A 27,461-nucleotide genomic window follows, 5' to 3' on the forward strand; every position below is an offset into this window, starting at 1 on the left:
TGACCTACTTCCACATGACCTGTTTCTTGTTCCTCGGCTGAAAGCTTCACTCTGCTGGAGAAGGAGCTGAAGGTGGGGGGGGGGGGGGGGGGGAGGGGGGCACACGCAAAACGGGCCTATTCTGTGCATCGGTCAAATAGCAACTCCTTTTCCAATATGTATGAATGCAGCTAAATCCACTAATTTGTTTATCTGAGCATGACATTGTCCTCAAGGTAATACAATAATCAGCAACGAGAGAGAAATGGGTCAGCTCAGATTTTGGCAGCATCTTTCTACTTGTAATTAGTGACACACTTTCCAGATTAGTGTGGGGAATAAAATGTACTACATGGTGCTTTACCTAAAGACTGGGCTTTTAGGTCACATTAACTGAGCAATTCTATTTGGAGGTTTACGAATGTAGCCATTTCTTTCAGAATAAATCTGGTATAGAGCTGCATGTAGAACAGATCTAAGCAGCAGCAGCAGCAGCTCACTAGTTGCTGTTCCTTGGCAATGTGCTATCTCTATTATAACAGAAGTTTTACGTGTGTATGCAGTCAGTCACACAACTATATTTATTTAAAGGACAACGGAAGTGAGAGGGGTATGGAGGCGGCCATATTTATTTCTTTTTTAGGCAATACCAGTTGACTGGCTGTTCTCTTGATACTCTGCCTCTAATATTTTTAGTCATAGACCCTGAACAAGAATTTAGGGTGTTTCTGACATTATTGTCAGATTAGCTGCATGGTTGTTTCTGGTGTGATTCAGACACTACTGCAGCCAAAGAGATCAGCAGGACTACAAGGCAACTGGTAATGCTGAAATGGAAATAAATATGGCAGCCTACATATTTATACCACACATATTTATGCCACATACCTCTCACTTCAGTTGTACTTTAAATAGAATGTTTGCTTGTTAGAAGGTTAGATTGAAACAATCAAATTACATTTCTAAAGCTGGCCATACATTGGCTGATTTTTCCTGTCAATACCTGACCGATTCAATAATTTAAACGAATCTGCTAGAAATTGATGTTCTAACATGCTAGCTGATTGTGGAATCAGTTGAGATCTGAGAGGGATCCATCTTTTGCCCACATCTACAGTGTATGGCTAGCCTTAAATGTCTGACTGCCTGTGCTGCCCAATTTTAAAGGACCACTATTGTGAAAAAAGTAGGCAGTTAAATCTGACATAACCGACAGGTTTTGGACTAGTCTATCTCCCCATGGGGGATTCTCAAGGTTTTCTTTGTTTTGAACAGCATTTCCTGAACTGCAGTTTAACTACCAAAATAGTAATATACCACTCACTTGTACACTATATTGTCAGCTAGACTTTGCAACTGCTGTTCAGGAAATGCTGTTGAAAACAAAGAAAACCCTGAGAATCACCCATGAAGAGATAGACTGGCCAGGGACTGTCAGATTTTAACTGCCTACTTTTTTTTCGCGCTAGTGGTCCTTTAATACAGGAGTAATATGGTTGCTAAGGGCAACACAGTGCTTCAGTCAGACACACTCACACATGTACACTGCCTGTCAGAGCTTTGGGAGAACCCTATCATAAGTCATAGGGAAATGCTGTATGCTGTATCGGAAACTAGGTCATACTTGAGATAGTCAATGAGATGCTAATGATTCTGTGTCTTGCATACACATTCAATGCAGACTGTGGGCATTTTAGAATTGGGTCAGTCAAATGTACTTCCTGCTGGGATTGAGAGGCCCGAGTCTATGCTACCAACAATTTGCATTACATTTGTGTGCAAGCGTCAATTAATAGCATTTTACCAGACCATCTCTCTTCATTTCTTGCAAAGTATTTTACAAGAAACTAGGAATTTAGGTGGTCAGATAAACCTTCACTTGGTAGCTATCACTGTTCCACACCGGGATGGTTTATTATTTATTTTATTTATTGTATTTATAAAGTGCCAACATATTACGCAGCGCTGGACATTAGTTTAGGTTACAGACAATATTTAGGGGTGATATACATCAATAAGACAATACAGGAATACAAGAAAGACCAGATCACACAGCACAGTATGAGTACAAGGTAATGCTTAGTCAGTCACTGGATGGGGAGCATGGAGATTAGGCAAGTTAGGTTCACTCAAATGCATAGCATGGGTTCACAGTAATGGAGGTGCATGATCAGGTAGGACACAAAAGGAGGAGGACCCTGCCCAAAGGCTTACAATCTAGAGGGAGAGGTAAAGGCACGAAAGGTAGGGGACCAGAGTTCAGCTGTGGGTTTAGATCACTTGTGAGGGGTGGTAGGCCAGAGTGAAAAGGTGAGTTTTGAGGGCCTTCTTGAAGATGTTGATGGAGGGGGCTGCCCTAATGGGTGGAGGTAGAGAGTTCCATAGAGTTGGAGCAGCTCTTGAGAAGTCCTGGAGGCGTGCATGGGACTGGGTGATGCGAGGGTCGGTCAGGCGAAGTTGATTGGAGGAGCGGAGTGAGCGGCTACGTGTGTACCTCTGAGTAAGATTGGAAATGTAGGTTGGACAGGTTTTGTGGACAGATTTGTAGGCCAGACACAGTATCTTGAACCTGATTCTGGACTGGATAGAAAGCCAGTGGAGGGATTCACGGAGGGGAGCCGCCCTGGTGGAGCGATGGGAGGAGTGGATAATTCTGGCAGCCGCATTCATGATGGACTGCAGCAGGGCTGTTTGGGGCATGGAGAGACTAGACAGAAGTGAAAGTTTATGAAGTGAAAATAACAATAGGCTTCCATACAAGCCAGAATTATCTATACAGAAGGACCCCAATTTACAAACAACTAGAGTTACAAAGGTTGAGAGATACAAAGTCGTCCTGATGTACAAAATATGCAATCCTGTTTTTGTATTACATTTGTTACATATGTTTGTAAGTTATATAGTATTGTAGAAACTGTTATAAGTAGTTCAAAACACTTTAAAAGCACATTCAAAACAACCAAAAACGTTTATACTATATAATTAAATCCAGCTGTGCGCAAGTAAATCATTTATTCATTTTCCACCATGTTTAACACAGCTTACAAACAGCTTGAAAATTATAAAAAATTGGAAAAGAACCTGTTTGTAAGTAGCTGATCTGCATTCTCACCCTGTACCCAGACTGTCAGGTGTTTTTGTTTTGTTTTCCCCCAAAATTTTCAAATCACAGACTTAGCCATGCTACTTCTTCAAGAGGAACTGTAACCAAGGATTGAACTTCATCCCAATCATTAGCTGATGCCCCCTTTCCCATGAGAAATCTTTACCTTTTCTAGAAAATATCATCATGGGAGTCTTTGTGACTGATATTATGGTGAAACTCCCCATACAGTGTGATGTCATGAACATTGTGGGAAATAACAGCTTTTTCCAAGTGGCAAGCAAGTGGTATCTCCCTCTGTGCATAGAACTCTCAGTAACGAACATTCCATACAGATTACCTGGCAGAACTAAAGATGTTACCACCAGTGATACGTTTCAGAATACGTTTCAAAATGTTAATCAGGGAGAGGAAAGATTTTACAATGGGCAAACGCTGCCTAAATAATCTATAGATGAACTGAAAGGATTTTGGAGATAGTTTTATAACCCTTTCCAGCTTTATGCAATTCAACAATTCTTAATTGTAGGTCTTCTGAGAGCTCTTTTGTGCGAGGCATCATTCACATCAGGCAATGCTTCTTGGGAAAAGCAAACCTAAAACTGGTGTCTTTTTTATAGAGCAGGGCAGCTGTAACAAACACCTCCAATGTCATTTCATTTGTGTGGAAATCCATATTATTCCAAAGGGTTCACATACTTTTTCTTGCTACTTTATAATCAGTAGTTCATCATAGAATAGTAAAAATGGTGTGGAGTCATTGTGATTAATTATATAGGTGTTGGTAATTGATCTTCAGTTCCTGAATCTAAACACCCCTGTACAAAGTTCTCTATTTTTTAATTGAAACCTTCACTGTTAAATCGTAGCTCCACTTAAAATTAAGTTTTGTATATTTGTCAAACTATTTGCCCATCACTGTCGGTAACCTGATCTCAATTATTCTGCTTTTATTTAGGTGATGCCATCTACAGGGTGGCACTTTGTTATGGCCAATAGGTAGGCCCTGTATCTGCTTCAGGCTGGTAATTGGGCAATGTTTTCAGGCTGCTGCATACTAGAAATCACTACAATAACTTGAGTGAACTTGCAGAATTCTAGTTCATAAGGAACCACCCACTGCTCTCCAGATACTCACTTCCCATTATCTTTTGCAATGTCACAACAGCCAATCTTATACCATTGTTGTAAATTCAGCAGGTCATATACTGTATATAGGTATCAGAACTTGGAAAACGTTAATTAAATTATTATACAGAATTTGTTTATCAAAAAAGACATCTAGCAGTGTTGACACCATCAGAATTGTGGTCTTATTGGTTGCAAAGTTACCGAGGAATGGATGCAGCAAGAAAAATAAGGTGTTAAAGGACACCTGATGGATCCTTACAATAAATGAACATAAATGTCTCCCAGGTACCAGGGATTCTGCCGCCATGAAGAGCCTGCTTAAAGGGAACTTGAAGTAAGGAAGATTATTTAAAATAAACACATGACATAGCTGCAAATGAATATTACATACTAACCTCACCGTCAGTTCCTCTCAGAAGCTCACCATTTTCTTCTTACAGTGACCCCTTCCAGTTCTGACAATATTTTGTCAGAACTGAAATATACCAGTTGCTGTCAGTTATATATCAGCAGCTGTCAGTTACAACTGAATGTGCAAGGTAATGTCCATGTTTCCCTATGGCCAAGTGGGTGATATTACAGTTTAACAGTGTGCTGACCAGGAAGCTGTTATGGGGTAATGGCCATTTTTAAAATTGAGGACAGAGAATTCCATTGATCACTGTGGACAAATGGGACGCAGGAGAGCAGAAAGACATGGAGTAGTAGACTACACAGGAGGTAAGTGTGACCTGTGTATGGTTATTTTGACATTTTATTTTCAGTTCAGGTTCTCTTTAAGCTAAGTGCTTGTATAATCATTCTTCTGAGACCTTCTTATTACCAAAGTCTTTTGTCGCTTGGTTAAATTCTGTGCATTGAATTTCGCCTTCCAGAACTTTTTTGTTACTGTTAGTACTTTTAATGTTCTTTCTATTTAATCCTGACATCTTACCATGTGTGGAGTGTGCTTTTCTATTCACACTGCTATTTTTCAATCTGCAGCACATGAGAGTCATGGAGGACATGCTGAAAGACTTCCTGCTTGGTGAACATCTGTTGCTTGTTGGAAATCAGGTGAGAGTTGCTGTGAAATGTACAGGTGGATGCCACCTATGCCTTCTCAATGTTCCAGGTATTGTTACAAGTACTGTATTTTTCGGATAAGACACACTTTTTTGCCCCCAAAAGTGTGTGTGTGTGTGTGTGTGTTGGAAAGTCAGAGCGTCTTATGATCTCAAGGTGTCCCCCATAAGTTCCCCCTTTGTGCTCATTTGTTACCGTTTCTCAGGTATCCCCTCTTAGTCCCCTGTGTGCCACCTGCCCCTCCCGTTGCCCTCCTGTGTCCCCAGTGTCCCCCTTTGTCTTACCATCCAGCTCCCTTGTGCCCTTCTGGTAAGTTATATACTTGCCATGATAAACGATGTCCCAGGTGTTGACTCCCGGGACCCCCATGCAACTATCCAGTCCCCTCTTGCCACGTCTCCAGCTGATCTAGCATTGTGTCAACCTCCAGGCACTGTGCGGTCAATCAGCGAGGAGCACTGCAAGTCAATTTCAGCCGCCTGGTGTTTTGACCATCGGATCTCGTATGCGGGAGCACGGCGCTGTCTTTGGGCCAATCACTGCACTCCCAATAGCAGGGGGCAGATGAGACACAGGAGGATACAGGGGACGCCGGACAAAGGGGAGACCAGATACAGAGAGCTAGACAGGACGGCAAAGGAGGACAGAGGGGACAGAGAAGGACATGGGAGGACGGGGTCAAAGGAGTACATGGGAAGAGAGGAGACATCGGGACAGAGGAGGTCATAAGGGGAGTAAAGAAGGACACTGGGGACAGAGGAGGACACAGGAGGAACAGAGAATGACACGAGGTACAAAGAAGGCACAGGGTGGATACAAGGGGGGCATAATGATTTGGGGGGACTTGAGGGGAGAAGATCCACAAGATGCCCATGCACCATGGATGCACCAGGTTTAGTATATATATTTTTTAACCCTGCTTTTTGTCCTCTGAATCTAGGTGTGTCTTATGGTCAGGAGCTTCTTATGGTCCAGAAAATACAGTATACACAATTTAGATATGCCTTGACTTAAAATAACACTCTTCAGTTGGTGTTGTTTATGCCTTTAGCCAGGCAGTAAAGAACCTTTGGGTGGTACCAGGCCAACATCTTTGTAGTCATTGTAGAGTCATTATCAGGAATCGTTAACACTACACACAAAACCTTTGTGGATTGCAGTGAGATTGTGCGATCAGTTTGTAAAGTGGGTGGCCGGTTTTATATCACTAGTTATTTAAATTTTGGCTGTTGTAGTAAAATGTAATACTGTATATTATTCAGGATAACCAATTTTACATTAATCATCTTGGTTTCAGCATCAGAGAACACTTCCTATACTGTATCAATATATTGTTGTATGTTGGTGTCTCACTCTTCCTCCCAGTGATGCTTAGCCTAGGCAGCCTTCTGCCCCAGAGCACTCTGGGAGACTAAGTGTTTTTTATGCACACTTCGGAACACACAACAAACAAACATTCCGCAGTGATGCTCCTTAAAAATGTAAATCAGGGTAAATCAGTGTTCAGGTTGAATTCGATGGACGTATGTCTTTTTTCAGCCCAAATAACTATGTAACTATGTAAAGATTATGCAATGGCCAAACCTTGATAAAATAATTTACAAAATAATATTGCAAAATGTAAGCAATTGTAGTAATTAAGTTACTTTCAGTAAAGTTCCTTTTTAAAGGATACCCGAGGGGACATGTGACATAAGATAGACATGGGTATGTGCAGTGCCTAGCACACAAATAACTATGCTGTGTTCCATTTTTTTCTTTCTCTGCCTGAAAGAGTTAAATATCAGGTATGTAAGTGGCTGATTTAGACAGGAAGTGACTACAGTGTGACCCTCACTGATAAGAAATTCCAACTATAAAACACTTTCCTAGCAGAAAATGGCTTCTGAGAGCAGGAAAGCGATAAAAAGTTCATAGAGTTTAGCTCTGGCATACTTCAATGAATGTGTCATTGAGCAAAATCAATAAAACAGTTAAAACTTATGAAGTAGAAATAAACATAAAATAAAACTGTGGAATATCTTAAAAAGTCATTTTTAGGAGAAGGAAGATAGATACAATCGTTTATTTCATGTAAACATGATCCAGTGGTGATCATCACTCCAGGTATGTGCAAATCAGCACCGTGTTAAGCTGGACCTGAGCTCAGAACTTCCTCTCCTCTGCTGTAAAATACTGTTGCTAAAGGCATATACATACCGTAGCAGTGAGTTTGAAAATCGACATTTGGTTGTGGTAGGTGCTGGCAGTTTCACTCACTCCCTTGTCTGAGATTGAATCACCTCGGTAGCTGTTTGAACTTCAGTCACCTCATCCGAGGGCATTTGAAGGCAGAAGTATCTGTATTTCCCATGCTAATAGATGGGCTTTTTTCTTCTTTCATGTGCTAGGTCACAGAAGGCAGAATACTGGTCCATTAAAGAGACTCTGAAGCGAGAATAAATCTCGCTTCAGAGCTCATAGTTAGCAGGGGCATGTGTGCCCCTGCTAAAACGCCGCTATCCCGCGGCTAAACGGGGGTCCCTTCACCCCCAAACCCCCCCTGCAAAATCAACGACCAACTTGGTCGTAAATTTTGCTCTTCCTGGAGGCAGGGCTAACGGCTGCAGCCCTGCCCTCACATCGCGTCTATCAGACGCGCATCGCCGCCTCTCCCCCGCCCCTCTCAGTGAAGGAAGACTGAGAGGGGCGGGGGAGAGGCAGAGGTACGCGTCTGATAGATGCGCGGGAGGCAGGGCTGCGGCGGTTAGCCCTGCCCCAATGCGGAAGTGCTCCCCCGCTGCACGGAGAGGATTTGGGGGATCAGGGACCCTCGTTAAGCCGCGGGATAGCGGCATTTTAGCAGGGGCACACATGCCCCTGCTATCTATGAGGTCTGAAGCGAGATTTATTCTCGCTTCAGACTCTCTTTAAGTAGCACGGTAGCAGCTATAACATAATATTTAATGATGTCACTTGATGCAGAACTCTGCAGACAATCATGTCTGATTGCCCAGGGGCCTCTTAAAGCAGAACAAGAATCCATGTTATTAACTGTTAGTTTTATTTCAGAATGAAATGACTCCAGATGTAGCGCTTTGTAAAACCCCAGCAGAGTCATTCTGTTTACTGTATGTCCATCTGCCATTAGCAGACAGATTGTCTAATGTGCCTGTGAACAAATGCTCCCCTTGCAAGCACCCACACACGTCCTACAGCATGTCACAGAAACTTTGCCAATCTGTGCTTTCTTTCCTTATATTTGTCTTTTTGTGCAAAGTGGCACAACATGTTGGCATGGCTACAGTAATGGAAGGGAGGGTACATTTGTCTTACCTTAAAGCAAACTTGAACTGAAAAAAACTTGATACAATAGAATCTTGTTATCTGTAACTGAATCTTGCATCTGTATAAATATGCAATGTATGACCAGTTCTGATATAGTAAACTTCTGATATAGTAAACTATGTTTCCTGGTCCCTTGGCGTTTACTAAAAAGGGTTTATATTGTATAACGATGAATGATTTTATTAATATTGATGATATAATGATTTGTATGTGTAGTACGGATAACAAATAGAACATTAGTAGCAAAGAAAAGAGTATCATATTTTTATTTTTATTTATATAACTTTTTTTAATATTGCAACATTCTGTCATTATTGCAGCTTAAAAAGTGCTTTAAAAATTACATTTTTGTTTCATGATGTATTGAGTTTGTCCCTAGCTATTTTTTTATGTGACTGCTATAAGGGCTGGTTCAGACGGGCGTTTTTGTGGTGTTTAACGCAGTGTTTCAGAAGCAGCATTTTTTGGGATCTACCGCCATCCCATGCAAGTGAATGGGAGCGTTTAGAGCTGGCTTTCATGAAAGCCTGGCAGTAGATCCCGGCGTTGCGTCTAGTCTCGAAAGCAACATGCTGCTTTCAGAGGCGGTAAACGCCAGGAAACAATAGCAGAGACCAGAACTGCTAGCCCTGAATGCTTCCCAAAAGCCTTCAAAAGCTAGCTTTTAAACGCTGGCGTTTAAACGTGACGCCAAGCAAAAGCTTGGCAGACGCCCGTGTGAACCAGCCCTATGACACATCAAAATGTATTCTATGGGCAGCACAGTGGCCTAGTGGTTAGCACTCTCGCCTTGCATCACTGGATTCCTGGTTGGGATCTCAGCCAGGGCAACATCTACAATGAGCTTGTATGTTCTCCCTGTGTCTCCATGGGTTTACTCCAGGCACTCCGGTTTCCACCCACATACAATACAGCGCTGCGGAAATAATAGTAATGCTATAACTCATTATGAATAAAATGAGGTCACATATACATCATTTAATAATAAACAGGATGCACAGCAATCCATTATTCTGAAGGTGCACCTATGGCTTTTTTGCAGTTCACTCAGACAGGGGCTGGTTAGTGTTAGGAGTAGGTGGTGGGTGGTTGGGGTTAGGAGTAATTGAGGGGTGGTTAGGGTAAGGCATAGTTAGCAGAGGGTTTAGGTCAGGCATGGGCAAACTCGGTCCTCCAGCTGTTATGGAACTACAAGTCCCACAATGCATTTGCCTTTATGAGTCATGACTGTGGCTGTCAGACTCCTGCAATGCATTGTGGAACTTGTAGCTCCTTAACAGCTGGAGGGCCAAGTTTGCCCATGCCTGGTTTAGGTGATAGTTAGGGTGGTTAATAGTAGAATATTGGTCTAATTACCGATATTCTACTATAGTGGATAATAGAATATTGGTAAAATAACTAATATTCTATTACCATTATTTCATGCTTATTACCATCATTTTGTGCCCGTTTTTGTTTGTGGTACTAATATAGATACCTCCTATCTATGCTTAACTCTTATTTTCCCCATTTATTTCAAACCCTAGCCTCCCCACATGGAATCCTACTTTTTTTCCCACTATTTTTTATTTTAAAATGTAAACTTTTTTTAACTATTGCTTATCAATTATTACTGTTACTAGCAGTAATGGTGATCATTGCGCAATCGTCTGAAGGGGGGAGGTTCTGGGACACGGCACCTATGTCCAGGAGGCATGACTGACCTCCACTTTGGATGTAAGAGCTACATCCAAAATGCACAAGTGGCTAATTTACTGTATTTTCTAGGAATGGCTCATAGTTCCTCTGTTTTTTGTTTTGTCTAAATAGGATTTGAACGATTACTGTACATTAATGTTTAAATGATGTTAACAGGAACAGCTGAGCCCACAAAACAAGAGTACTTGTTCAGTCCTTCCAGAATTCTGAATACTGCTAATTGTATTGTGCCTGAATGGAGCTCATGTGACCCTGCAGCTTCAGTGACATCTCACTGATCTCACAGCATTGCAGAGGTCTCTTCATGTGAGTTACAGTTAGCAGCATGTCTGAATCTGCAAAATACTGCGATCATATGGTGCACTGGGAGCTGGGCTATTCCTCTTATATCTTATAAAACAGAAGTTTGACATTTAAAATAAAAACACAAAATACATAAGTAAAGAGAATCTAAAGTGACATGTGACATGCTGAGATAGACGTGTATGTACAGTGGTAAGCATACAGACACTTATGCTGTGCTCCTTTTCTTCTTTTTCTGCATGAAAGAGTTAATATTCAGCTATGCAACTGATTGTTTCTCTCAAGTTGGGACCCAGTCGGACTATAGCCTCCCTTGCTGATATGGAATTACAGCCATAAAACACTTTCCTGGTAGAGGGCTTCTGAGAGCAGCTGATAGATAACAAATGGCAATAGTTCTTATATTTTAGCTCTCTATAACACGGTACATATTTTAATTATTAAAGTGTACCAGAGATCTAATAAAAATAAAGTTGTATACGTACCTGGGGCTTCCTCCATCCTCATGCATGCGGATCGTTCCCACGCCACCGTCCTCACTCTTCTCCAGCTCCGGTACCAGGTCTCATAAGTTCTGTCAGTTGCACCCAGTCTGTGCAAGAAAAGTGCAACCTCTACGTATCTCTGCGAAAGCCACTGCAGAGATACGTAGAGGGCGCACTTTTCTTGCGCAGACTGGCCGCGACTGACAGAACTTATCGGACCCGGTACCAGAGTTGGAGAAGAGCGAGGACGGCGGCTTGGGAGCGATCCGCGCACATGAGGCTGGAGGAAGCCCCAGGTATGTATAAAACTTTTTTATTACGTCTCTGGTTTTCTTTAAAGAGAAACTGTGACCAAGAATTGAACTTCATCCCAATCAGTAGCTGATACCCCCTTTTACATGAGAAATCTATTCCTTTTCACAAACAGATCATCGGGGGCTCTGTATGGCTGATATTGTGGTGAAACCCCTCCCACAAGAAACTCTGAGTACCGAGGTACTCCTGGCAGTTACCTGTCTGTGAACCTTGTTGCATTGTGGGAAATAGCTGTTTACAGCTGTTTCCAACTGCCAAAAAAGCAAGCAGCAGCTACATCACCTGCCAGCAGTAAAAATGTCACCATGTGATAAATGTCAGAATTAAATCAGGGATTTAAAAGATTTTACAATGGGAAAACACTGACTAAATCATTTATACATAATTATTGTAAAAATGAAGCACTTTTTTTATTACATTATTTTCACTGAAGTTTTTAAATAAAACATAAAACTGTGTGGTACCTAAAAGCCATTTTTAGGAGTAGGAAGATGAATACAATTGTTTATCTCATAAGGTTATTTTTACTTAAGGTTCACTTTAAATGATTCATTTATAGTCCTTCTGTGACTAAAGTAAAATAATTTTGAAGTGCCAAAAAAACCTCCATCTATATAAGATGCACTTTCTAGAGAGCACAGGTAACAGCATTATTGTGCAGCGATTGGAACTGGATCATTGTACTAGTTTTTGCCTGCTTGTGTTGTGTATTTTCCCTGCTTTTCTGAAGCTTTGCTTATGTAGGTTAGTAGTGTGAATGCATTGTACTCCGTGCAGCCAGAAGCTGCATCATCTCAGACCATAAACATTACTTTCACAGTGCTTTACATGCAGATGGATTATTTCCTTTACATTAAGGAAATTAACTTGCGTTTTGTGGGTAGGCAAAATATTTAATGCAATAGTTACAGCTAAGCATTTAAGCTGTTACCTCACTCTCCATAATTAAAGGGAGGGGGAATAAACAAGAATAAGAATTTCTTGAACAAATATGTAATCTCATTTGCAGGCCATTATTTTTATGCAGTACCAGCAAGCTGCATGGTAAGAAGGGGACTTCAGAGGGCAAACAATCTGCACACCTGTTCATGCAATAAAAGGCTGTGTGGTTTACATGCTAATTAATTATTGGTAATGAGAGGGTTTTTTTCTTTTTAATGTGAACCTGAAGTGAAAATGAATGTATTAGATTATGGATAGGGAACCTATGGCTCGGGAGCCAGATGTGGCTCTTTTGATGGCTACATCTGGCTCACAGACAAATCAGTAGGGGGTTGATCCACTATGCTACACTGCTCAATCGGCGCAGCTTAGTGTGGCAGCTCTAGTAACATTTCCAAAATAGGCACGCTACCGCTGTAGCATGCACTACTAACTTACTAACACTACCCCAAAATGAACAGCTGTTCCAATTGTGCCACTGTAGACCCAGTCAGGTCCAGTGAGTTTGTAGAATGAGATCCCCGCGCTTTGGTTGGCCCAATAGGCTGCCTGTCACTTGACAAGCAGCCTATTGGGCCAAAGTGCAGGTATCTCATCCTACAAAGTGAATCAACCCCCAAGTCAGCTAGCTAATTGTACAAGCTGTTAGTCGGTATTTCTTCTGTCTGGCTCTCTGGGAAATTGCTGATGTGGCTGAAACCCAAGAGAAGCTGAAGACATGTCTGACACCTCGGCTGCACAGCGGATCAACTATACACATCACCATGGCAACAGGGACGTGAGCCCTACTGTCCCAGTTTGAAACATATTGTATGGCTCTCAAGCAATTACCGGTACATTTTAAAATATTTGGTGTTTGTTGCTCTCTCAGCCAAAAAGGTTCCTGGCCCCTGTATTAGATAATGAATTGTATGTGTAGTATGGATGATAAATAGAATCTTGGAAGTTTAATGGCTTTATTTTCATTTTTATAGCTTTATTTTTCAGATTGCAAATTGTCCTTTAAGCTGAAAAAAAAGAAGCAGATCTAATGACAATTTGAACTTTCCTGCAGTAAAACCTTATTGTCTTCCCTCTCCCTGACAGATATGAGCCTTTCAGCTTCTATTTACTATTCAGGAAACCAACCTGAAATGACAAGCTGTTCCACAAGCCCAGACAAGACATTTGCATAGACAACAACTTTTTAAGTCTTGCTATACATGAATACAGAAAGGGAATACAGATCATTTCTTAGTTGGACTTATACTATATGTGTACTGTATGTGTTGATCTCATTATGTCACTTCAGGCGACACCATTATTTCATTTTTTTTTTTTTTTTAATAAACTACTTTTAAACTTTAAATTATATTTGCTTGTCTACCCTAGTGGGATACTTTGAAGACGAGGTGCTTAATTATTCGTACAGTATTTTTGTAGTTTAAGCAGTAATGCTAACCTTTTAGCAGTAACAATGAGTAGGCATGGTATCTGGAATCTCTGACCCTCTCATCAGGATTCTCAGCTGCATACCTTTTCTACACTACAAACATAATAAGCAAAAGCCAAACAGAGGAATTCGCAGAGTTGTAACGCCTGCTTCGAAGCACTTGCAAATAATTTTTGTTTTAGCTTAAATTAATGGGGGTCTGATAAAAAAATAGTGCTAAATACTTGTGCTGATCGTTGCCAACTTATTAAATAGCATCACAGCATCACACACGTGTGTATAAAATGACTACAGCTATGCTGGTATCTATTTTAAGTTTGCCTCCAGCATGGCTTGGAGAAATATCTCCATGAGGTCCAGGGAAAGGTATTGTGCGGATGTATTCCTTGCACATGCATGTGTTTATTACCCATGGGGATAAATAAAGGGCTAATAAGGGAAGCCCTCCCTGAAGTGTGATTCTTAAACTTTCCACCCTCCCGCCAGCACAGAGCAGCAGCCAGAGGCAATGCTGGGAAAGTATATACAGTACAGTATGTATTTTCCACTATTCCATCAATGTGCTGTTCAACTGCTGATCACCAGTACTTCAGTTCCCAATTTCTTTGACAGCTTCCTATAGCTGTGTCCACTAAGTCCAGACTGATTACATCATCGTTATCAAACTGGGAATCAGTACACACAACTGCAGAAAGCTAACAAGGAGGCGCATGAACAAAACGCCAGCTATCAGCAGCTGCAGACAGGTGAACATATATTAAACTAGTATTGTTTTTGCTGCCGATCTCTGCATGGAAAAGGGGAGGCATTGTTGGGAGTGCTTATACATTTGGGCCACTAAGAGCTCTTTCACACGCGCCAGCAATTGCTGCCAAAGCATGCCTAGTGGGTCCCCCAGCCCTTACTCACTGGCTCCAAATTAAATTGCTACGTTGAATGATGCCATGCACTAAAATTGTATAAGAAAGTTTGCAGTTTAATATCTTAAATCTCCATCAGGGCACATTCTCTATAACATACATGCATTTTAGTGCACCTACCAAAATTAAAGCCATAATTTACAATAGAAGCAACATTTCTCCTTTTTTTCCCCCCTAATAGGGAGTTGGAAAAAACAAGATTGTTGATCGATTTCTGCACCTATTAAATAGACCACGGGAGTATTTGCAGCTACACAGGTGAGTGCAGCAGTTTGTTTTTATAATGTATGGAGCAAAAGCCGGGTTATGGGCTGGACTGCCGTGTTATTGTTGCATTACTACAGCTCAGCATCCTTAAAGCCCTAATCCAGCCTCAAATTTCAAATGCATATGATCATAAATTTACATTACTGAGCAATGATTTGATTTTATTCATTGCATGTCTATTCTTTTTGCAATAAATATATTAAAATTACCTGTCTGGCTCTGCATCATGGGGTTGCATTCCCTGTTGAGACAATATTACTGGACAGAAAGCTTTCCAGACCATTTTTTCCCATCCAATCAATATCCAATCAGTCAGTAGGTAGGGGTACCAGTCAGACTTTTCCTGTCAGCACCAGGAATGGTCTAGGAGATGCTGCATCTGATTGGTCCATTTCAAAACTGTATACATTCGCATAAAATCTGTGTCCACTTGGAAATATTTGTATCTCATTTACCATCTCTATTTAGCACCGATGACCAGACCTCATGAAGAGTTATCCTGTCAGCAATGGGGGGGCACAGTTAGTCAGTAAGAGCTGCTCTCTAGCTAGGGAGCAGCCATTATATTGCTAAACATTGCTATATTGCTAAACATAAAAATTGTGTAATAATGGCATAGTTCCCTGATCAGCTCCTCTAACAATTTGTTTCATATATTTTTAAATATATGTGAAAAATGTAAAAGTGTATGCCTGCCTACTGTGCAGTCTTACCTGTCTTTCCTCAGCACTTGTCAAGCTGCTGTTATTCTCCCTTTTTCCATGTAACTTGCTGCAAGGAGTTGGTAGAGTCAGAACTTGGATAGGGATCCAGTGTCTGTACCTCTCCATGCTGCCATTGCACAGGATCTTCTTACACTTATTATTTATTCTTACACGTATTATTATTTAGTATTTACCGGTATATAGCGGAGTCATCTTCCACTGGGCTGTACAGAGTATGTGGCCGCTTAACTGTCCCTCAAAGGGGCTCACATTCTAATCCTACCATATTCATATGTTTATGTATGTATCATGTATTGTATGTATCATCAAAGGCCAATTTAGGGGGAAGCTAATTAACTTAACTGTATGCTTTTGAGATGCGGGAGGAAACCAGATTACCCGGGGAAACCCACACAGACATGGGGAGAACATACCAACTCTGTGCAGATAGTGCCCTGGCTGGGATTCAAAACCAGGGTCCCAGTGCTGCAAGGCGAGTGCACTAACCACTGCACCACCATGCTGACACTTTCTCACATCTGTATTGCCAATTCCTCTTTGAAGCCGGTTCAGACTAATGTTCTGGTTGCTTCTTGCTCATTTGCATCTTCAGTTTTGCATTTCTTCCCACATTAACACAGTCACATTTGTGTAATTTCTATCCTTCTCTACCTATACTGTAGCCAAGAAAGGAATCTTGACTATCTTATGTATTTATTTACTTCTATCCTGATGGCATCTGCATGTTTCATTTTGGGTGCAACAATCCCAGCCACCATGTGAAGTGTGTCAGTATTGCATCCAGTGATTAATCTGCAAGACTCACTAGTGACAGAATTTATCATGTGGACATATTCTGACCTCTCTTGCACTGGACAGTCCTACTCAGCTGCTGCTGCTGCTATGGTGCCTTGGTGCCCTTAGAGCTGACAGTTAATTTGCTCTGGCTGTGGTATTCAGATTCATAGCAGGGATTATGTATAATGCCCATGAATTGCAGTAATGCAATACAGATGTAATGCAGGAGCAGTTAAAAAGGGTGCAAAGACGCATCTTGATTAAAAGGGCGCCAGCTATAATAGTGGCTACAATTTGTACCTGCCATTTGTAGCTGCTATTTTCTATGTGTAGCTGCTATTTGTAGCCAATATTTGTAGCTGCAGTTCTGGTGCCCAACAAGATGTTGGGGTTACGGTTAGCTGAGGAGGATAAGTTTTTAGTTGGAAGGGGGTTTAAAGTTAGTTGCCCACCAGGGGGAATTAAGAGTTAGGCACCACCGGGGTTGGGGTTAAGGGTTAGGCACCACCGGGAGTGGGGTTAAGGGTCAGGCACCACCGGGAGTGGGGTTAAGGGTCAGGCACCACCAGGGGTGAGGTTAAGGGTTAGGCACCACCAGGGGTGGGGTTAAGGGTTAGGCACCACCATGGGGGTTTAAGGGTTAGGCACCACCAGGGTAAGGTTCTGTGAGTGAGTAAGGAGAGGTTAGGTCATAGTAAAATATTGGTAAACATTACCAATATTTTACTATATGGATACTAATATTCTACTAACGCTATCCTGCATCCTTTTAAAAGGGTGCCATTTTCAAATGTATGCCCTAATGCAGCCTTGCTTGCATACTGCTTCCTCAGTCGAGGGGAGGCTAAATTTGACAAATTTTTGTTAGTTTCGCTGTTTTTATTTAAGCTAATGTCTCATTCATTGTATATATCTACCATAGTAGTGTATGCCTGTTGTGCTAGGTACACACGATACAATTTTCTGGCAGATTTACCTGCCAGATTGATTTTTTTTCCAACATGTCCGATCTGAATTTTCCATTGTTTTTCCGATCGATTTCCGTTCAATTATATGGAAATTGATTGGAAAATCGGTCGAGATTCAGATCGGACATGTTGGAAAAAATCGATCTGGCAGGTAGGTCTGCCCCAAAAAATTGTATCATGTTTACCAAGCATTACACCAAAGCCTAAGTGTAAAGGGGGCCAGGGCACTTCCCTTCCCCTAACTATTATGCTGGATGGGATGTTTCCTTTTTCCCCCCCCTCTTTTCAGTCGGTGTGGAATGTCCACTCTCTTGGGGGTGTTCATTTCCGCTGCACAAGTCCCTCTTCCTTTGTCAACTAATTGTTTACTTATTATTTTGTATGCCTTTGTTGTATGCTGTAGCCAGGTTTTCTTCATGTTGCAAGATACAGCAGTTATACTGTAGTACCTGGCTATACAGAGAGAGGGTGGTGAGGCTGGTATGCAGCTTAACCCTTCATTTTTATGGTAGTTTGACTTCATCTGTCCAGATCCGGCTTTCTCTGCCAGGGTTCCTTGGGTACTCTGCAGGGGTTCCTTGGCATTTTTCCCATTGTGAGGGTTGGGGGGAGTATGATAGGGATACTGTAAAAAGCAGCATTGAATTCAGAATAATAATGAGCACATTAATAAAAAGCACTAGACTAAGGGCCCATTTACACTTAATCAGATGGTATGCGTTAGTACGTGATTTTTCCATAGCAGTGCATTGTGAAAAATATTTCAGTTAAAACGCGTTATGTGTGAACTGAGCCACTGGAAAACATGGGCATTACTTTTAAAATCAGTTGTCCTTTCAGTTATAACTGAGAGCAACTGATTACGTGTAAAAGGGCCCTCGTTCACACCTAAAATCGCTAACCACTAGCGATTTGCGTTAGCGTTTTCCGTGGGTGATTTTTCGGCAATTTAATGCAGAAAAATCACCGTACAAATTCACGTTTTTGGAGTGATCATGATTAGTGTTTCTATATATGCTAGTGGCATATGCTGCATGCAACACGTTTGTGATTAGCGATAATCGCGGAACGCCCGCGATTGTCGCTAATCGCTCAAGTGTGAACACTGCCATAGACTAAAATAGTACTAGCGTTTTTAAACGCTAGTGCTTTAGCAATTAGCGGGAATGGCACGATTCCCACTTAGGTGTGAAGGAAGCCTAAGGAAACAGTATAATGAAGGGAGCTGTAATGGGGTAGAGATAAAAACAGCCACACCAGCTTTTAGAGACCGTGCCTCCTGCAAAATAAATTCAGGGCTTCTTTGAGATCCACAAATTACTTGCAGGGGTTCCTGTTCAATTCAAAAGGTAATTGCAGGGTTCCTCCACTGTAAAAAGGTTGAATAAGGCTGGTCCAGATGCTTTCGCATAGTGTGTGCCTGCATGCCATAGGACTATTGGTATAACTTCACAAATTGGCATATATGTGGCTCAGGTGCCCACACATAAAAGGGACCTGAGGAAAGTGGGTCACCTCAAATTGTTGTGCCCCATCCTGTCTGTAGTTATGCTGCCATGATGGAATAAAAAGAAGTTATATAGCAATGTGTGAGCCCGCTTCACATGTTTCCATGCATACACATAGGAGCCTGCTACAGAAAGCATACTGTAATGCAATATAGCTAGATTGCAAAGCAGGGAACAGACTGGTTTATAGCATTTCCTCTTCTGTAATCTCCATGCACTCTGGTCATCTCCATGCACTCTGTCAGACTTTGACATTCAGCAGATTACAGCGCACTCCAATGCTGTAGAAATATTTTGTGTTTTGACACACAAAGAAAGCTTACCTCAAAAGCCCACTGTTAACCTTATTTATCATGCATCTTAATCTCTGAATCTGTTCTAAATCTGTTCCCCATTGCTCCATAGCAACAAGTTGGATTCAGAGTTTCACTGAAACCGTGACACCCAGTGAGAGGGGTATAGAAGCTGCCATATTTATCTCATTTTAAACAATGCATATTGCCTGGCTGACCTTCTGATCCTCTGCCTTTAATACTTCTAGCCATAGACCCTACACGAGCATGCATTTCATTAAAGTCTGACTGGATTAGCTGCATACCTGTTTCAGGTGTGTGATTCAGACACTACTGCAGCCAAAGAGATAGCCAGGCAACTGGTATTGCTTAAAAGGAAATAAATATGGAAGCCCCGCTTTAGCTTCCATTTAAAGGACACCCGAGACGAAAATAAACAAATGAAATAAATGATTGCAACTATCTTCCTTCTCCTAAAAATGACTTTTTAAGATATTCCATTTTTTTTTTTAAACCTATTTTATTTATATTTTCCATTACATGTCATTTGAACATTTGTTATGACAATGATGGGACAATGTGACACAGGTGCCACTATCATTTTTGCCCAGAGATTATGAAACAACAGGTAACATTTTTACCCCAACCAGTTTCCCTCTACTCTTCCCACCCCTCCCACGATATTCCAATTTTATTGTATGTTTAAATCTAGTTTTTAAGTTTAAACTGTTTTATTGTTTTTGCTCAATGACACTCATTAATGCCAGAGCTAAAATATGAACTATTGACCATTTTTATCTCTTTCCTGCTCTCTGAAGTCATTTTCTGCTAGGAAAGCTTGTTTTATAGTTGGAATTTCTTATCAGTGTGGGTCACACTGTAGTCAGCCACTTACATACCTGATATTTAACTCTTTCAGGCAGAGAAAGAAAAAAAAAAGAACACAGCATAGTTATTTGTGTGCTAGGCACTGTACATACCCATGTCTATCTCATCATGTCACCTAGGGTATCCTTTAAAGGACAACTGACTATTGTCATATGTCTATGTATCTATCATGTAGTGAATGTATTGTAGTCTATGGCCAATCTATGGGTTAGCCAATTAAATTATTTGTATGTTTTTTGGGATGTGGGAGGAAACTTGAGGGCCTGAAGGAAACCCACACAGACACAGGAAGAACATACAAACTCCTTGCAAATAGTGCCCTGGCTGGTATTTGAACTGGGGGCCCAGTGATGCAAGGCGAGAGAGCGCTAACCACTACACCACCGGAGATTTAGAAACCTGTCCTTAGTTATGAAACACCGGGTGCATGCTAGCACACATCTGAGCTCATTACCCTTGGAAGAAATCTAAAGTGGACTTATTTTGGAAGGCTACCTGGATGTCTGATCCCCTTTCCTTTCCTCTTCTCTGCAGCAGTGAAAGCAGTAATGGATAAGTAGTATTTTCACCACCCTCCATCCCAATGTTGTTCACGGTGTTCCTTAGTCCTAGATACCAGCCCTGGCGTAATGACGTCGATGTCATCAGCCCAGAACTCAAAACAAATGGCAGAGAACGCTGTCATAGAATTTTGTGCACAGGACAACTGCAACCAACACTGAAATATGGGGAACTGAATATAACACTTATCTAGCACTGCTATCTATAGAAGGGACATCACTAGATATCACTAGGGATCACTATAAAGTTCTGCAGGGATACAACCATGGGAGGGCAGTCAGATATGCAGGGATACAACCATGGGAGGCAGGCAGATCTGCAGGGATACAAACATGGGAGGCAGTCAGATCTGCAAGGATACAAACATGGGAGGCAGTCAGATATGCAGGGATACAACCATGGGAGGCAGTCAGATCTGCAGGGATACAAACATGGGAGGCAGTCAGATATGCAGGGATACAAACATGGGAGTGCAGTCAGATATGCAGGGATACAAACATGGGAGGCAGTCAGATCTGCAGGGATACAATCATGGGAGGCAGTCAGATCTGCAGGGATACAAACATGGGGGCAGTCAGATCTGCAGGGATACAAACATGGGAGGCAGTCAGATATGCAGGGATACAAACATGGGAGGCAGTCAGATCTGCAGGGATACAAACATAGGAGGCAGTCAGATCTGCAGGGATACAATCATGGGAGGCAGTCAGATCTGCAGGGATAGAAACATGGGAGGCAGTCAGATCTGCAGGGATAGAAACATGGGAGGCAGTCAGATTTGCAGGGATACAAACATGGGAGGCAGTCAGATATGCAGGGATACAAACATGGGAGGCAGTCAGATATGCAGGGGTACAAACATGGGAGGCAGTCAGATATGCAGGGATACAACCATGGGAGGCAGTCAGATCTGCAAGGATACAAACATGGGAGGCAGTCAGATATGCAGGGATAGAAACATGGGAGGCAGTCAGATCTGCAGGGATACGACCATGGGAGGCAGTCAGATCTGAAGGAATACAACATGGGAGGAACACAGCTGAGTTTCCCTATGTCAGCCATCAGTCAGGTGCCGTGTTGTGTCTGGTTGGAACAGATACCTCTTTACTAATCAAATTCATTTTTGGTCTTTTATGACTGTACATATTCTCTGGTTAAGATAATTCTCTATGCTTTGTAAAGGCCTGACGAAGGGTCAATAACCCGAAACGGACTAGTGTCGTCGCCTGAACTAAAATTACCTTTTTTCATCAAACAAAGCACCCAGTGTCTATGATCTGCCTTTTGTATTGCTTTTTATATGTCTGTACCACAAATTCTTCTGCTGCTTTACAAAGAATTTTTCTACCTTTTTGAAGAAGAAAAATAATTTTTTGTGAATATAATAAAGTGTGAAACAAAAAATTTTGGAAACAGATCGCTATTTTGTGGCTTCACTTGATTTAAATCGATCCTCCTATAAAGAAACCTGGTACTATTTGAGCATAGTGGTGTGCTCAAGTGTGGATCGTTATACTAATAAAAGTTCCTTTTTCTGTTACCTGGGACTCATTCCCAACCATATTGAAACATACACTTATGGGAGGCAGTCAGATATGCAGGGATACAAACATGGGAGGGCAGTCAGATCTGCAGGGATACAGACATGGGAGGGCAGTCAGATATGCAGGGATACAAACATGGGAGGCAGTCAGATCTGCAGGGATACAAACATGGGAGGCAGTCAGATATGCAGGGATATAAACATGGGAGGGCAGTCAGATCTGCAGGGATACAAACATGGGAGGCAGTCAGATATGCAGGGATACAAACATGGGAGGCAGTCAGATCTGCAGGGATACAAACATTGGAGGCAGTCAGATCTGCAGGGATCCAATCATGGGAGGCAGTCAGATCTGCAGGGATAGAAACATGGGAGGCAGTCAGATCTGCAGGGATAGAAACATGGAAGGCAGTCAGATCTGCAGGGATAGAAACATGGGAGGCAGTCAGATCTGCAGGGATACAAACATGGGAGGCAGTCAGATCTGCAGGGATACAAACATGGGAGGCAGTCAGATCTGCAGGGATACAAACATGGGAGGCAGTCAGATCTGCAGGGATACAAACATGGGAGGCAGTCAGATCTGAAGGGATACAAACATGGGGGGCAGTCAGATGTACAGGGATACAATCATGGGAGGGCAGTCGGATGTGCAGGGATACGACCATGGGAGGCAGTCAGATATGCAGGGATACAAACATGGGAGGGCAGTCAGATCTGTAGGGATACAAACATGGGAGGGCAGTCAGTTATGCAGAGATACAATCATGGGAGGCAGTCAGATGTACAGGGATACAATCATGGGAGGGCAGTCAGATCTGCAGGGATACAAACATGGGAGGCAGTCAGATCTGCAAGGATACAAACATGGGAGGCAGTCAGATCTGCAGGGATACAAACATGGGAGGGCAGTTAGATCTGCAGGGATACAAACATTAGAGGGCAGTCAGATATGCAGGGATACAACCATGGGAGGCAGTCAGATGTGCAGGGATACAACCATGGGAGGCAGTCAGATCTGCAGGGATACAAACATGGGAGGCAGTCAGATGTGCAGGGATAGAAACATGGAAGGCAGTCAGATCTGCAGGGATACAATCATGGGAGGCAGTCAGATATGCAGGGATACAACCATGGGAGGCAGTCAGATCTGCAGGGATACAAACATGGGAGGCAGTCAGATGTGCAGGGATACAAACATGGGAGGACAGTCAGATGTGCAGGGATACGACCATGGGAGGGCAGTCACATGTGCAGGGATACAACCATGGGAGGGCAGTCAGATATGCAGGGATACAAACATGGAAGGGCAGTCAGTTATGCAGAGATACAAACATGGAAGGCAGTCAGATATGCAGGGATACAAACATGGGAGGGCAGGCAGATATGCAGGGATACAAACATCGGAGGGCAGGCAGATATGCAGGGATACAAACATGGGAGTGCAGTCAGATATGCAGGGATACAAACATGGGGGCGCAGTCAGATCTGCAGGGATACAAACATGGGAGGGCAGTCAGATCTGCAGGGATACAAACATGGGAGGGCAGTCAGATGTGCAGGGATACAAACATGGGAGGACAGTCAGATGTGCAGGGATACGACCATGGGAGGGCAGTCAGATTTGCAGGGATACGACCATGGGAGGGCAGTCAGATATGCTGGGATACAACCATGGGAGGGCAGTCAGATATGCAGGGATACAAACATGGGAGGGCAGTCAGTTATGCAGAGATACAAACATGGGAGGCAGTCAGATATGCAGGGATACAAACATGGGAGGCAGGCAGATATGCAGGGATACAAACATGGGAGGCAGGCAGATATGCAGGGATACAAACATGGGAGGGCAGTCAGATATGCAGGGATACAAACATGGGATGGCAGGCAGATAAGCAGGGTACAAACATGGCTTAGAGTGAATGTATGTAGTAAAGGTTTTAATATTTAGAGTATTTTAATATTTAGAGTATAGTAATGATTTGAAATTATATGCAAATGAGATATGGGAGTATAAGAGACTGCTGGGTCGCTACCCAACCAATAGCCCCTGATGAGTCGTATGACGTAACGCGTAGGGCGGAGCCTGGAAGGGAAGCGACCAGCAGCAGGAGGAGACGTCCTCTGAGTGTTTTAATTATATATGCGCTTTTTACTTTGATGTTTGTGAGTATAACTCTTATCTTTTATACAATTAAATCGTGGTTTTACACTATTGGAAGCCTTTCAGTTTGTAGATATATAATGCCCCTACCCTGCTATTCAAGTGTGGAGGTGGACGAACCCAGAGTACTGAGGCTCAGACTGCACACCCATTGAAACGTATACAGCTGTCTGTGAGTGTGGGCAGCGTTTTAAAAGGGTGAGCAGGACTTTTATAGGTGTTGGTGTTTTATATATCCAGCCGTTGTATAAGCAGGATTGCACTATGATAGTATCTCACTGTTTTATTTGAGATTAAATGCAACTTATATCGATGAAAAGGAATTGGTCTACTCTCTGAAGTGTGGTTGCTGTCTGTAGGGCTGGGCAGCCTTGCAGCAAGGTGAGCGTGCCACTTGTTGGGCATTTATCACGGAAGTAGAGGTGACCCCATAATATAAGTTGCACAACTGGACCCCATAGGGTGCTGGTCCCCATACGTTTGAATTAACGGATCGTGCTATGATCTTGTGTCTTTCTTTCCTTCTTTACATGTGAACTGTGCCAAAATCTGGAGGATTCATTTGGAGCTTCTGGATTTGAATGGTGGACATTGGAGGATGCATTCAAAGAGAACTGTTCGTAGATTTTGAACATTTGGGAAAGGGTAGCGCACTCCACAAGTAACAATTTAAAGGGTACAAACATGGGAGGGCAGGCAGATATGCAGGGATACAAACATGGGAGTGCAGTCAGATATGCAGGGATACAAACATGGGATGCAGTCAGATCTGCAGGGATACAAACATGGGAGGGCAGTCAGATATGCAGGGATACAAACATGGGAGTGCAGTCAGATATGCAGGGATACAAACATGGGATGCAGTCAGATCTGCAGGGATACAAACATGGGAGGGCAGTCAGATATGCAGGGATACAAACATGGGAGGGCAGTCAGATATGCAGGGATACAAACATGGGAGGGCAGTCAGATATGCAGGGATACAAACATGGGAGGCAGTCAGATCTGCAGGGATACAAACATGGGATGCAGTCAGATCTGCAGGGATACAAACATGGGAGGGCAGTCAGATCTGCAGGGATACAAACATGGGAGGGCAGTCAGATCTGCAGGGATACAAACATGGGATGCAGTCAGATCTGCAGGGATACAAACATGGGAGGACAGGCAGATCTGCAGGGATACAAACATGGGATGCAGTCAGATATGCAGGGATACAAACATGGGAGGGCAGTCAGATCTGCAGGGATACAAACATGGGATGCAGTCAGATCTGCAGGGATACAAACATGGGAGGACAGGCAGATCTGCAGGGATACAAACATGGGAGGCAGTCAGATATGCAGGGATACAAAAATGGGATGCAGTCAGATCTGCAGGGATACAAACATGGGAGGCAGTCAGATCTGCAGGGATACAAACATGGGAGGCAGTCAGATGTGCAGGGATACGACCATGGGAGGCAGTCAGATATGCAGGGATACAAACATGGGAGAGCAGTCAGATATGCAGGGATACAAACATGGGAGGGCAGTTAGATGTACAGGGATAAATTCATTGGAGGACAGTCAGATCTGCAGGGATACAAACATGGGAGGCAGTCAGATGTGCAGGGATAGAAACATGGGAGGCAGTCAGATCTGCAGGGATACAATCATGGGAGGGCAGTCAGATGTGCAGGGATAAGACCATGGGAGGCAGTCAGATCTGCAGGGATACAACATGGGAGGAACACAGCTGAGTTTCCCTATGTCAGCCATCAGTCAGGTGCCGTGTTGTGTCTGGTTGGAACAGATACCTCTTTACTAATCAAATTCTTTTTTGGTCTTTTATGACTGTACATATTCTCTGGTTAAGATAATTCTCTATGCTTTGTAAAGGCCTGACGAATGGTCAATAACCCGAAACGGACTAGTGTCGTCGCCTGAACTAAAATTACCTTTTTTCATCAAACAAAGCACACAGTGTCTATGATCTGCCTTTTGTATTGCTTTTTATATGTCTGTACCATAAATTCTTCTGCTGCTTTAAAAATATTTTTTCTACCTTTTTGAAGAAGAAAAATAATTTTTTGTGAATATAATAAAGTGTGAAACAAAACATTTTGGAAACAGATCGCTATTTTGTAGCTTGACTTGATTTAAATCGGTCCTCCTATAAAGAAACCTGGTACTATTTGAGCATAGTGGTGTGCTCAAGTGTGGATCGTTATACTAATAAAAGTTCCTTTTTCTGTTACCTGGGACTCATTCCCAACCATATTGAAACATACAATCATGGGAGGCAGTCAGATATGCAGAGATACAAACATGGGAGGCAGTCAGATGTGCAGGGATACAAACATGGGAGGACAGTCAGATGTGCAGGGATACGACCATGGGAGGGCAGTCAGATGTGCAGGGATACGACCATGGGAGGGCAGTCAGATATGCAGGGATACAAACATGGGAGGGCAGTCAGTTATGCAGAGATACAAACATGGAAGGCAGTCAGATATGCAGGGATACAAACATGGGAGGGCAGGCATATATGCAGGGATACAAACATGGGAGGGCAGTCAGATATGCAGGGATACAAACATGGGAGGGCAGTCAGTTATGCAGAGATACAAACATGGAAGGCAGTCAGATATGCAGGGATACAAACATGGGAGGGCAGGCAGATATGCAGGGATACAAACATGGGAGGGCAGGCAGATATGCAGGGATACAAACATGGGAGGGCAGGCAGATATGCAGGGATACAAACATGGGAGTGCAGTCAGATATGCAGGGATACAAACATGGGTTGGCAGTCAGATCTGCAGGGATACAAACATGGGAGGGCAGTCAGATCTGCAGGGATACAAACATGGGAGGGCAGTCAGATGTGCAGGGATACAAACATGGGGGGACAGTCAGATGTGCAGGGATACGACCATGGGAGGGCAGTCAGATTTGCAGGGATATGACCATGGGAGGGCAGTCAGATATGCAGGGATACAAACATGGGAGGGCAGTCAGTTATGCAGTGATACAAACATGGAAGGCAGTCAGATATGCAGGGATACAAACATGGGAGGCAGGCA

At 42.7% G+C, this 27,461-nt stretch overlaps 1 protein-coding gene across 1 annotated transcript in view; it reads left to right on the top strand.

Moving 5' to 3' along the window:
- The window catches only part of VWA8 (von Willebrand factor A domain containing 8), a 476,746-nt gene that overhangs the window by 158,869 nt on the left and 290,416 nt on the right, over positions 1 to 27,461 (top strand). Inside the window, exons 21-22 of the mRNA XM_068267802.1 lie at positions 5,198 to 5,269; positions 14,882 to 14,958. Coding sequence (XP_068123903.1) covers positions 5,198 to 5,269; positions 14,882 to 14,958 — 149 coding nt within the window. The remainder of the gene's footprint in view (positions 1 to 5,197; positions 5,270 to 14,881; positions 14,959 to 27,461) is intronic.

This window comes from Hyperolius riggenbachi, chromosome 2 (genome assembly GCF_040937935.1).
Source record: "Hyperolius riggenbachi isolate aHypRig1 chromosome 2, aHypRig1.pri, whole genome shotgun sequence".
NCBI classification, from domain to species: domain Eukaryota; kingdom Metazoa; phylum Chordata; class Amphibia; order Anura; family Hyperoliidae; genus Hyperolius; species Hyperolius riggenbachi.